Consider the following 13,362-nt stretch of genomic DNA (forward strand, 5'->3'; position numbering starts at 1 on the left):
CAGTGTTGTTGGTTCTCCAGGACCCGGGTTGGGAAACACTGTGCTAGAAGTTAGAAGCTGATAAATCTAAGAAAGAACTGCAGCTCTTTCACAGAGGTGGGTTGTGGCTATGTTTGGACTGCTTGGATCAAACATATCCAAGTTTAGTTAGAACAGTTTCCAAGTTTTCGAACCATCTGGACAGAGAGCTGGTGGAACATGCATATGTCTGTGTGGCAAGCACCCCACCGGCCTCGCACCGTTCTCTCACGGTCCTCTGCCTCATCCTGCTCGACACAGTCTGCCTTGAGGAACAGCTAGTGCTCACAGATTTTCAAGTACCAGCTTGTTTTACCTGTTACTTCCTGTATACCTCAGCTACTAGTAGGGATTGGTGATATGGCCAAAATGTATTATTTCATGATTAATTTAATAATAACGATACTGTATGTGTCATGATAGTATTTTTTTTTAATCTGTTATTTAAAAAAACAACACACTTTACAAATAATAGGACAAGTAGGGTAGACAATAGGATTTATGTGATTGCGATATATCATTATTTTCCACAACTCTTCTCCTCTTTATTTTAACCTCTGTTAAATACCGTAGGTATTATTTTCTCATGCTGTGCAGATTCTCCAACTGTCCGCTCTACTTCCATTATGGATAAACATGAGACAAAACATGTCTAAACTTGTCATTGCAACTCACAGAGTTTGGAAGTTTTTATTTGCTCTTTTGATGCACTGTAAGTGTTTTATATATCACCCAAGTACATAAATAGGCTATATTGTATAGTAATGATAGATCTACTCCTACAAGCTGAGACATTTAGAATATGTCGACGTGTTTAATAAGCAATTTATTTTAAACAGTAAGATGATTACTTTGTGGTCCCTCTGAGGAAATGCCACTATATGCATAATCAAAAGACACAAATGTGTATTTCAAAAACTATGAATGGACACTTGCTTTGGTGTTGCCACCCCTCAGTGTCCTCATGCCACCCTATAAATAATTTTATAGAACAATCTCTGTGTGTAATTGATAAGCAAATTATTTGCAAATTGCAACATATATGATAAAAACAACAGTACTGCTTTATTACTTTATTAAGTGTTTTATTACATAAAATAGGCTACTAATGGCGCTTTTCCATTACCAGCACCAGCTCAACTCGACTCGACTCGGCTCGGCTCGCTTTTCGCTCCGTTTTCCATTGCAGATAGTACCTCCACAATAGTACCTGGTTGTCATAGCGACGCCGCAGGAAACTGCCGTGACTTAATCTTCTACGCGAGACGCGCGAGACACACCTGCTACCCACACACACAGGACAATGGAGGAAATCGAGTGTATGCTGTTTTTGTTTTTGTTTTTGCTGTTTTTTTATTCAGGATACTCCGTCTGGCGCGTGCAATGATGACGCAGTGAATAGTGACGATTCTCTCTGACCAATCAGCAATCTGTCGTGTTTTCACGTCACATTTTAGTATCGCCTCAGCTCGCCTCAGCCCGCTTAGAACCTCGCCGGAGGTGGTACGAAAAAAGTACCTGGAAGCAGGTACAGGTACAACTTTTACACAGTGGAAAACCAAACAGAGCCGAGTCGAGTCGAGCCGAGTCGAGCTGGTTCTGTGTAGTGGAAAAGCGCCATAAGTTATGTGTGTGTCAAAGACATTTTGTCCTGAAATTAAGTGCTGATGAATAGGTGTGCCCTTTTATGACAAATAGATTAAAAAAAAGGGCCGTTTGGACCTGGATCATGACCTGGATCATGTTCTTTTGTTTTACCAGGGCAATGTTTCTCCAGTGTAATCCATGAATGCAGCGTGCTGCTTCTCAGTAAGGCTGCCAATGACACGCAGCATTCCCTCCACGCTTTCTTTTGGTTCAAGTGGTGCCTGGTGAAAATAAAAGCATAAATGTAGCTCACTAACATGCAAAATAAAAATAATATACCGTAAGCAGCAATTACAGGCTAAACATACCAATGTGAAAATGTGTAATGTGAAAGGTGTAGTCCAAAAAAAAGTATGTTTGACAGAATTCAAAATGGTGGAAATCAAAATCATCAGGTGCATTAAAATAGGCATGACTCAGATGAATCAGAGGAAAACATGAAAATCATCTGATTCAAAAGATAATAGCTACATCATACATTAAAAATGTGAACTGTTCGTAGCACTAAATAGATTCAGACTGGTGATAAAACCCTAAATCAATCTGTTTACCTAATTTCACAACATTTACCATGCAGATCTAAAGTCTGCAATACACTCTTTGAAAAAGGGTTTAGTGGGATTATATATGGAACCCTAGGGAATAGCTCTCTATACGGACTCAATAGTAATGAATCCTTTATGCATAAAGGTGAAGGAGAAAAGTATCTTGTATTTGCAAGGTCAATTTGAAAATCATTTTGACACGTTTCCCGCATTTATGCTCAAAATATAACAAACTTGACACTGTTGTTAATAAATCTACACTCACTCAAATTAAAATTTCTGTAATTGAAAGTAACATTAAATAGAACATGGACTTAAGGAATCTACACTCACCTTTTCTCCACCCAGTTCAGTCTTCACCCAACCTGGATGAAGGGCCATGCAGAGGATCTCATTTGCCTTTAACTCCTCAGCAGCCAACACAGTCAGCATGTTAAATCCTGCCTGATAGGTAAACACAGCATTTGAGATATGCATCAACTCATGCCATCAATACTTCACGGGCAATGAATGTAATCCAGTTTATCTAGTGCCTAAGCAGGACTTTTGTTGTACCTTGCTCACGCAATATGGCAACACTGGGAATTGATCATACATGGAAGGCATTCTAGTCATGGATCCTCCAAGAGTGGAGATATTGATGACAGCTGCTTTATTACAGGACATGCCTGGTGTCCCACTGGCTTTGGCCGCTGTTTGTAGAAACGGTAGGTACTCCTACATAAAGGCAGGGGGAAGGATTACATATCTCTGTATTAAAAGTTTATTTGGCACATCCTCAAAAAGGGTAGTGGATTTACAGGTCAATGTTGTGATCTAGTCGACACACACCCTGGGCTACTAGTGTCAGAACAAACGACTAGTCAGTGCAACCTGCAGAAACCACAATAAAAATTGGTAGCTCATTTAAACAACGGTGCAGCAGTGTCTTTGTCTGATCAAGCCTAAGAAATCAGGTTTTAGCTTTTATTTTGGTACAATGCCATGAACCTTACAAACTCTGGCACATTGACTAGTTCTTCCCCAGAAGCACTTAAGTAGCCTCTTCCGGTGGCACAACAGTGAAAGACTTATGGAGTAGTTCATGATTTACTCACCCTCAAGCCATCCTAGGTGTATATGACTTTCTTCTATCAGACAAATTCATATAACTCCGATTGAATTTGTCTAAAAGAAGAAAGTCATATACACCTAGGATGGCTTGAGGGTGAGTAAATCATGGGCTAATTTAAATTTTAAAGTGAACTCCTTTAAGCCTAAAGGTTTAGCCAGCAGGCATCTGCACCAACACATAATTTGCATAATTTGCAATCGACAATAATCACATCTAATAATGTTCTATACATTACCCTAATGATTAGTAACGGTCCTATCACGTTGGTGTTGAAGGTGTTTTTCATGTCCTCAACACGACTGGTCAGAATGGTGCCTTTTGCCACGATTCCAGCATTATTCACAAGCAGGTTCAAGCCGTCCTTTCCCACGAGAGAACCCACTTTCTTGGCAGACTCTTTGATACTGCATGGATCATCAGCATCTAATAGTAACAGAACCAAATAGCAGTGCTATTCTACTATAAAAATATGACTCTCAAAAATAAAATGATATTAGCATAATTTCCAGTGAAAATATCAAATGCACCAAGAAGGACATACACATTTACCAAGACGTATGATAGTGATCACACTTGGATGCTTTTTCACCAGTTCTCTCAGTGCCTTGAGAAAGATAATATGCATAATAAAAACAAGGTAAAATAGGGTTTCTCCTGTTGTTATTTAGGTTTTTATAACTCACCTCAGACTTTGGCCCATCTGGGTCACGGGACGTAGCAAAAATATGACGTTTTGGACAAGAATCCTCAGAGAGTTGCTTAACCATTTCTAAGCCCAAGCCCCTGTTGGCTCCTGTGATCAAGATATTGCATGCTTTCACTGCTGCCATTATCAAGCTGCTTCTGTCTGCTTTTAAAAAGTGTTGTATGTGCAACCAAGAGAACTCAACGCCCGTATAACATTATGTAATATTGTGCTGCGTCATAGTGTGATTGAGGATATAAAGATCGCCTCCCACATATTTTAGAGCCACCCCGTCCCTTTAATGACCGCCCCTCGCCTCTTGTGTGAGAGTGGAGGGTAATGAACTCCCGCAGCTGCATAAATCCCAGAATGTTCGTTTTTTTTTTTTTCAAGCATGCACAGCATTCCTTGGCTTACAGTTCCGTTTAGGCTACATGTGACAAAAGAACGAACGATCTGGACGAGAGGACCCGGTTAAGTGGTGGAGTCATTAATCGTTTCTCATATTTTGTATTTGGCTACATATCATTGTTTCCTCATTAAGCCTCTGTTAAGCCTCTGTTATACTTTCCGCGACCGCGAGGGTCCGCGTGGCGTAAAAATCGTCATCGAGGGTGCGCGCGGAGGCTCCTTGCGGACAGCCGCGTGCCTCCCATTTTTTGTGACCGCGCGGTCAAAAGGGCGCGCGTTCATTAGGTTAAAACCGCGAAAGAGATGGAAATAACATGGACGCCGAATTTGAAAAAAAAAAAAAAAAACGGAAAACGCGTGCATGCTAGAAATAGAACCAATGCCAAGCATTTCCAGGCAAAATAGAATAGGAAAATATGTTTATGTCATTTTGACACGAATACATATTAATAAATGTCATTTTGATGTTTTGACATAAATGCAAATATAAACTATAAATATATAAAATATTATCGATTATACTGTCCCGACCGATCTACTGCGCATGCGTTCAACGCGTTCACCGAGCGGACCTCAGCAGAAAGTATAAATACAAGTAGTCCGCGTCCGAGCTGTGCGCAGCTGTCGTGTACGCTTCCAAACTGGAGTTTAACACCGTGTCCTAACCAGACGCGATGCGATAAGATTCCAGCGACAAATAATGTGTCTGTCCACACTAGACGTGACGTGACTGTGAGATGCGTCAAAATCAATCAAAACCTACAGCCAGTCAGAAGAGCGTGTGGGCGGAGTCTCACGGCAAGTGCACCTATGGCGTTCCGATCGGCTCTTTAATATGACTTTGCTACATGCACTCGTCTCAATGAACGTCTCACTCAATGTCTTATTTTTTTTTTCTTTCTGCTATTTATTCCATTCATTTTAAGACGCAGACGTGACGCAGACGTCACGCAGACGTCACGCTGACGTCACGTAAATCACGCGTGGCAGATCGGGTCAGACGTCACGCGTCATTCACGTGTGGCAGTGAAGTTATTAATTATTTTTTTCTCTAACACGTATTTAACACGTATTTACTCAACATGGCTCAGTGCAGTGTGCCAGCGGTTGCGATCTATGGCGTTCCGATCGGCTCTTTAATATGACTTTGCAACATGCACTCGTCTCAATGAACGTGACGTCTGCGTCTGCCGAACGTGACGTCTGCGTCTGCCGAACGTCTCGTCTGCGTCTGCCACATCACTCGTTCGTGTGCCGAACGTGACGTCTGCATCTGCCTAACGTCTCGTCTGCGTCTGCCACATCACTCGTTCGTGTGCCGAACGTCTCGTCTGCGTCTGCCATAGTCTGCTGCAAGGGCGGTTTCCAGCACATTCCACACACTCATTCTTTATTATTTTTTCCCACTGATCTTCAGTTGTATTTTATTAGCAATTAAGTGATTTTACCTTGCCTATGTATAGCTTTTATTCCAAATAGTAAATATGAATTTACACAAATGTTCATGTTAAAATATTTGTTTACCATTGTTTCTTGTCAACATAAGATAGCCAACTTATCAAGAAATCATAAAAAGCATGTATGTAGCCTACTATTAACCACTAGGAGTCTCTTGACCAACACAAAATAACGTAGTTGTAAACATTTGGGCTGATTTAACTCATTTATAGTTAGATATAAACGCAAATAATAATAATAATTATCATTAATATCAGGCTAGTCTAGGCTACATATTTAGAAGACGCTTTTATCCTAAAAAGGGAACAAAGCAATTCGTCAAATGTCAGTCATAATATAAGATTATCACATATAAAGTACACAAGATTTTGACGAATTTCCAAGTGTTTAATTAGTAAATGAACGGAAAAAAACCCCATTAAATTAATATGCTAACCATGTATTTCTGCATTGCTTGTTCCTACACGAAAAGGACTGTTTTAAAGGTGACAATCCTTTATAAGTGAAGATTATACTGTATCTTGAAGATTGTTGTATTGTATCTTCTGTTATAAAGATGAAGATTGACATTTCGTTAATTAAAAATAATAAGCATATAATATTGTAAAAAAAAAAAAGTTATGTTCTGTTATGCGTTTTGACTACTTTTTGTATTTTGTATACCCTAATTTTATCTCTAGGTAATGAAGATATATATATATATATATATAACTTTTTTAAAGGGCTTCATTTTTCCTGGACCCGCTACAATTGAGAATCACTTTAAGCATGCACGCTAAGACAATTTGAAGTATTCCACTTAATACACAATATACAATAATTAACAAGTTCAGGGCTTGCAGCGCTTGCTGTTCTAGTGAGGATGGGCCGAAAAAAAATATTCCTCCAATTTATACCCACCCCACCACAATTCTCTCTCTACACAACTTTAATAGTTGGGAATGCATTGCTGTACTATTTACTACATCTCACAATCCATAGTATATTGTTTATACAATTGTTATTTCCCTGTCGACTGGTGATATAACGGATTGCACTTTATGGACTTTTTATTGCACTTATATTGTAAGATTCTCTGATGTTATTTCGTTGTTATTTATAACAATGACAAAAAATAAAGAACAAACAATATTTAGAAGACGCTTTTATCGAAAAAAGGAACAAAGCAATTCGTCATATGTCAGTCATAATACAGGTTAGACAATAATAATACAGGGTTTTATTTGATTATCACAAATAAACACAAGATTTTGACGCATATCCAATGGTTTGTTTGGAGTGGAGCGCGCACTGCGTGGCACGGAGGCGCGGGCGCGAACACTTGTATTTTCCTATCAACAGTGGAAACAACTTAAAATGCTCATAATGTATGGTCATATAGAAAATAATAATACATAATTCGCAACTACTTTTATTTGAGTAAACTCACAATAACAAGAAAACGTTTTGATTTCGTAATAGAAAACAATCAGGCGCGCTTTCATGATCTCCGTGAACTGGAGCGCGTCTCAAAAATGAACTGAAACAAAATAAAGCTTGAAATGTCCAATTTTAAACGAACAAATTCGAATCGAAAGCAAATACTGTCTGATAATCCGCATGAACGGTGCATTTCTATCTAAAGGCGCATCCGCTTTACAGCGGAGATGGAGATGTTTGCAGCCGACACTGATTTAGAAAATACTAGTTTATTAATAAAAACAATTAAAATGCCTTGTTATTTTTTCAGACACATTTATTATCATTAGCCTATAAACCACCTATAAATCAGCTCTCTGTATGGTTCCAGAGATGGCTCTTCTCATTCAGCACTGCGGGAAAATAATTTGGCCTTAGAAAACCAGTAAAATCTTTTAAAAAATCCATATTAATTTGTGAATATTTTAAATGTTTAATAAAGGGGCAAAACGTCATGAACAAAAAGTCAAATAATAGTTTACAAACTATAAAAAAAAAAAAAAAGGTTTACAGTCGGGTTTTTTTCACACAGGTGACTTATATATAAAAATAGTAGCCTATTTTTCAATTCTATTCTTCTATTTAAAGGATCTACAGAAACGCGATCGAATTGTCTGTTTTCTAGTCTACCAAAGTGCTGTAGCCTAGGCCTTTTAAAACTATAAAAAATTAAAAACACAATAACAACCCCAACAATAAGCTATAAAAATGCAATAGCCTATATCAATTTTGTTTCTTCATATTTCTATCTTTGTGGGGGCATTTGGCCCTCAAAATGTGGGTTAAACAACACACACACACACACACACACACACACACACACACACACACACACATAATATCCTATATATAAATCACAGACGCAGACGTCACGTTATAAGACAGACGCAAGTGTCACGTTCATTGAGACGAGTGCATATTGCACAGTCATATTAAAGAACCGATCGGAACGCCATAATGGAAAAGATACCTTTTATCGCGTGTCGCGGCGTCGCGTCGCGTGTAGTTAGGACACGGTGTAGGTTACAGGCACACCTTAAAATGTGCTTTTCACTACTCCCATCGTGAAAGATTGCAGAAAAGATTTGTTTTGAAAACTGTTTGTATTGAACATCGATGGAGCAACAGAGTTTGTGTGAAAATAAATCATAAAGGTGGTTTATTTTGTTTAAAAATCTTAAATGTAATATGTATGAGGTGGCGAGGTTAAAAGGCTCACCAGCCAAAGGCTCACAGTATTGATACAAATACTTTAAATAAATACTAAAATAATGTTTTTAATAATGTTAAGAACAAGTTAATTAGTTGTTCAAAACAATCACTTTAGCAAAGTTTGTACTATTTTCATTGTACTATTATAGTCATTCAAATATTTTAATGTAAAATGTAGGCTATTTAAAAAAATACAGTTTAAAATTATTTTAAAAAGTAAAGATTATGAAAGCATTGAAGGATATCCCATAAATTTCTTATAGATTTACAGTAGTAACACAATATGATATTTTATTATATGATATGATCAATATCATATTTTTTTAAATATGATGGTTTCATTATAAATATGCTGATTATCTCTAAGGTGGAAACCCAACTTAATATTTGATATTAACCTGAATCTATCTGAATAACCATGTCATGTCAACAAATGCAAAAGTCAGCCAGCTGTTCATTATCATGTTAATTATTGTGCCTTTCGCCCCTACAGCAGGGCCTTTAACCCCAAATACTATACTTTTACATATTCTTCCGTTATTTAAAAACTGTTGCTTTAATTAGTTTGACAAAAACTGAAAATCATTAAGAATACATTTGTCTCAAAATATATTCATAAATTTGATCAATCCTCATTTGCTACTTAAATCTAAACTTTTTTTAAAAACACCAAATATTAGATCAAATTGGCGCAGAATCAACTCTGCTGCCCGTGATCACACCAGGTTAAGCCATATTTCCAAGTGAATCTTGAAAAGTGGAGGTTTTGGAAAGTGCTGCAGCATTTTTTTTTGTGCCATCTAGTGGTTTAGAGGAAAATCAAATCAAAGACACATTTTCCCTCTGTGTGCCTTTAGCCCTGTTGTACCCTATATGTCCAAAGTTGCTATTGTATTAATACATTTTTAAATTAACTGCATGTGCTCAAGTGGACAAAATAATAAAGAAACTTGAATAAAGTTTTGCTTAGTTTCCTGAACGAGATTCAACAATCCTAGTAAAATGATCCAATCTTCCCAGCACTAAGGGCTGCTTTTATGTCCCCACCACCCACTTGCCCATCACCAAGCCCTTCTTCACTCCCTTGCATTCACTCCATGAGACACATTTTACTGTGAGAACACAGTGTCCCACTTTTATTTTGGACATCCCCTCAGATATTTTATTCGCTTTTTTGGATTTGATGTTTATATTATGTTAAATAAATGCCTTTCTGATGCCTAATGCCACCCCCGCAACAAGCCAAGGAGGAAAGATAACTGACATATACAAACACTGAGAGAGAGTGAAGCTATGATGCATTTCAGCTTGACCCAACTCAAATATCAACAGTGACTGCCTGTGGAACAAAGTTTTAGATCACGGAAATAAAGCTAGAGCAGTTTCTGTGAAAGGTGCAGAAAACAAAAGAAATTAGTATACACTTGCATTCAAAACTGTTGTGTGGCAGACTTACACAACTCCTGTGTATTAGTTGAACTGCAATTCTAAGACAATAATTATTGGAGCCTTGTTAAGATGGGGGACCCAGCTATTTTATCGGGTAACAGAGCTAAACAGTTGCAGAAGTAAAAATAGAGACATTTTTAGCTATTATGTAAACCTTTCAAGACATTTTGTAGTGGTGTCCGAAAACATCTAGTCCACTCATTCAATCCCAGAATGCATTGCAAGAAGAAGTGTACAACCCATGTACATGTACTATAGGGAATAGGGGATTTTGGACACAGCTCTGGAGACAAAAGGAAACCAAAGACAGAAAACACAAGAAATTCTGTTTGCATCATTAAATCAGTGTTTTTCTGTTTATCCCTGTAAAGCTGCTATGAAACAACCTGTATTAAATAAAGCACTAAATAAGTAAAGGTGAATAAAATTTATTCAAGAATAAACAAGGCTGAACTGGTGAACAGTCAGTGACAGTTTGACCCGCAGAAGCAGAGGCCACGAGGAACAGCAGTACCGATATAAGCCTCATGGTGGTGACCTCCACCAAGTGAAGGGTTGCATTGTTTGCAGTTGTGGATAGGCCTTTATGGTGGACTAGGACCCACCGAATACTCAGGCCACGTGGCTCACAACAGCACAAGCTGATGTCTAAGACTCAGAAACTCTTAAACTTGACAGTTATGAGTAAATATGGGAGATTCTTCTTGATCTCAAACTTGCATGTCTTTCCTTCTAAATGGACAGTGTATAGAGATTAATAATTTTACACACAATATTTATTTGATTTACTGAGATTATAGGGATTAAAAGTTTGTTCTTAAATTGAGATTGAGCTGTTAGATCCCATGTTGATTTGAAGTGTTTATCATATGGCATCTGAATGAGCCTTTTGATGATTGGAGAAATTTTGTTCCTCTGTTTTACCAGGGCATAGTTTCTCCAGTGTAGTCCATGAATCTGCCATTCTGATTCTCAGTAAGGCTGCCAATGACATGCAGAATTCCCTCCACACTTGTTCTGGTGTCGATAGGTGCCTGGTGGACAAACAGGGAATGACATGCAATTAAAAAAGTGTAATGTTGTCAAACAGAGACTATCATGTGTGCATTTGTGATATAAACCTTATTTTCTGTTTGTGTTCTGAGAGAATCCAGAGTAAATTTAATGAAAAACACTGAAGCATCAGGCTGATATAACTTTTCATCAAGAGAACTGATTATAAACTAAAACTCAACCTAGCCCATTTCAAATGTCTTGCATAAAAACTCCTAGGGATTGATTAAGTCAGAGGAACAGACTAAAAAAAGGGAAAAAGTATAGTTGTAAAGGCTTTATTACTGAATCTAGATTTACCTCATCTCCCCCCATGTTCGTCCTCACCCATCCTGGGTGAATGGAAATGCAGAGGATCTCATCTGCCTTTAACTCCATTGCAGTATACACAGTCAACATGTTTAGACCTGCCTGAAAGGAAAACAGATGCAGGAAGAGAATGTTTACACACTGAACCTAATTCTAATTTGTTTTTTTCAGTTTCAGATAAGCCAAAACAATCAGATTTTTGCTGCCCCCCTGAAAAAAGTCTTCTTGCGAACCTTGCTGATACTGTATGGGAAGAAAGGGAACGGCCCTTGCAGTGATGGAACGAGGCTCATAGATGCTGCATTTGTGGAGATGTTGATCACAGCTGCTTTATCACATGACATCCCTGGTTTGCCACTGGCTTTAGCTGCTGCACGCAGATACGGCAGGTACTCCTGATTAAAGACATTCAAAACCACATTCACAATCTAAAACACAAAAGTGTTTTAGATATTGCAAGAAATCAAGTCTTGTTTTAGATTAGTCTTATTCCCAAAAACTCTTTCCATTACCCTAATGACAAATAAAGGTCCTAGCATGTTGGTGTTGAAGGCTTGGATCATGTCCTCAACAGTGGCGGTCAGCATGGACTTTGAAGGCAACACTGCAGCATTATTTATGATCAGGTTCAAACCATTCTTGCCCAGTAGAGAACCCACTTTCTTGGCAGATTCTTTGATACTGCATGGATCAGCTACATCTAGAAGCAATCATTGCAGAAAAATTGAAGTTGTGAAGTTAAATGTTATTTAAAAACTTCCATTTTAAAACATAAATGCACATGTACCAATGTGCTCGAGGATGACAACACCTGGATGCTTTTTGGCCAGTTCTTTCAGTGCCTGAATCTGAAAGAGAATATTGATAAATGCACATTTCTATAGCTGTCTTCTGTCCTAAGCTCTTGAATACTCACCTCAGAATTTGTCCCATCTGAGTCAAGACATCCAGCAACAACTTTTGAGCAACGGGCCTCCAGGAGTTGCTTGACCATTTCTAGACCCAAGCCTCGGTTGGCCCCGGTCACAAGAGCACTACACGCCTTTAATGCCGCCATGTTCAAAGATGATCAGTCTGGTTTTTCCCATCTCTCAACCTGCCTCTCTTTAGAGCTATTTATATAGAGCAGAGTTGACTCCACACCCCATAACACACACACTGTGGCAGGATTATATGAGGAATATAACTACTTGGATGCTTCCCAAAAAGCTGTAATATTTCATATCAAATCAGATACGCTATGTCAGGAGTGAGATTAGAGATTAAAGGTCCACATCGCTTGTACTGCAGCTGGAATGAATCAAAGTCCTTTGTAAGACAAGTCAGCCCACTCTGCGCCTGTCTTAACGCCCCCTGAGGAGCTATTCTTTTATAGGCAATGCGCATGCAAGTATGTCCTATCTACTTCATTGGGGGAAAACCAAAATCACCAAAATGGTAGGCTAAGATGAAAGGATCACAAATGACCCCAGCATCGTCAGAGAAAGAGATTGAAGAACTTTATTATGTGTGGTTTTGGAGTGTATTTAATTAACTAATATAACTTCTTTAATATAATATTACTACATGTGATCTATGATATACACATGTTGTTATGCATAATTTATCATATATTTATTTATTTTTTTCAGAAGGGAATAACTAATCTTAAACAAAAATCCAGCATTATTCCCAATCAACTCCAATCTGCCTCAAACAGCTCCATACAACCAAGCTCTTAGCAACATCCAATGTTAATGTTGACATACAAAACATAAACAAATTACATAAATTAAAGCAGTGAGTAAAATAAAATATGACACCCCCCCCCCACACCCCACCTCCACAAAAAAAGAGATCAGCCAACACATTAGCCAAGAAGAGATGCCATAGTTTTTCTTTAAAGAACCTGAGTGATTATCTATTTTTTCCAGTTTAATGGAAGTGAACACTTCTTTGATCCATATATCAAAGGAAAGGGGTGAGACATGTTTCCGTTTCAAAAGGATGAGATGTCTTGCTAG

General features: G+C 38.1%; 2 protein-coding genes across 3 annotated transcripts; both read right to left on the minus strand.

Annotated features, from left to right (window-relative positions):
- Nucleotides 1-1,064: 1,064 nt before the first annotated feature.
- Nucleotides 1,065-4,323, minus strand: LOC311093772 (C-signal-like). 2 transcript variants are annotated; one of them, XM_084131367.1, is made up of 6 exons: nucleotides 4,008-4,323; nucleotides 3,874-3,928; nucleotides 3,560-3,747; nucleotides 2,766-2,927; nucleotides 2,544-2,654; nucleotides 1,065-1,886 (listed from the first exon to the last, which is right to left on the minus strand). In XM_084131367.1, the coding sequence occupies exons 1-6, from the start codon at nucleotides 4,152-4,154 to the stop codon at nucleotides 1,773-1,775; spliced, it is 777 nt and encodes a 258-aa protein (XP_083987493.1). In that variant the 5' UTR covers nucleotides 4,155-4,323; the 3' UTR covers nucleotides 1,065-1,772. The 2 variants fall into 2 exon arrangements, with proteins under 2 accessions (XP_083987493.1, XP_083987494.1); XM_084131368.1 differs by lacking the exon at nucleotides 2,766-2,927 and having other exon boundaries at nucleotides 4,008-4,275.
- Nucleotides 4,324-9,341: 5,018 nt separating this feature from the next.
- LOC311093799 (C-signal) lies at nucleotides 9,342-12,450 on the minus strand. The gene is made up of 6 exons (XM_084131392.1): nucleotides 12,276-12,450; nucleotides 12,147-12,207; nucleotides 11,872-12,059; nucleotides 11,593-11,754; nucleotides 11,351-11,461; nucleotides 9,342-11,031 (listed from the first exon to the last, which is right to left on the minus strand). The coding sequence occupies exons 1-6, from the start codon at nucleotides 12,414-12,416 to the stop codon at nucleotides 10,918-10,920; spliced, it is 777 nt and encodes a 258-aa protein (XP_083987518.1). The 5' UTR covers nucleotides 12,417-12,450; the 3' UTR covers nucleotides 9,342-10,917.
- Between the last annotated feature and the right edge of the window lie 912 nt (nucleotides 12,451-13,362).

Source organism: Abramis brama (assembly GCF_963993115.1).
Source record: "Abramis brama genome assembly, chromosome: 1".
Lineage (NCBI taxonomy): Eukaryota > Metazoa > Chordata > Actinopteri > Cypriniformes > Leuciscidae > Abramis > Abramis brama.

Bases quoted from the DNA above. Each gene is read 5' to 3' on its own strand.
- LOC311093772 (XM_084131367.1), bottom strand. From the start codon at position 4,154: ATGGCAGCAGTGAAAGCATGCAATATCTTGATCACAGGAGCCAACAGG. The intron at 3,748-3,873 runs GTAAATGTGTAT...TGTTACTATTAG, and splicing joins GATCACTATCATACGTCTTG to ATGCTGATGATCCATGCAGT. The intron at 2,928-3,559 runs GTAATGTATAGA...GCCTTTATGTAG, and splicing joins GACCGTTACTAATCATTAGG to GAGTACCTACCGTTTCTACA.
- LOC311093799 (XM_084131392.1), bottom strand. From the start codon at position 12,416: ATGGCGGCATTAAAGGCGTGTAGTGCTCTTGTGACCGGGGCCAACCGA. The intron at 11,755-11,871 runs GTAATGGAAAGA...GTCTTTAATCAG, and splicing joins GACCTTTATTTGTCATTAGG to GAGTACCTGCCGTATCTGCG. The intron at 11,032-11,350 runs GTAAATCTAGAT...TTTGTCCACCAG, and splicing joins CGAACATGGGGGGAGATGAG to GCACCTATCGACACCAGAAC.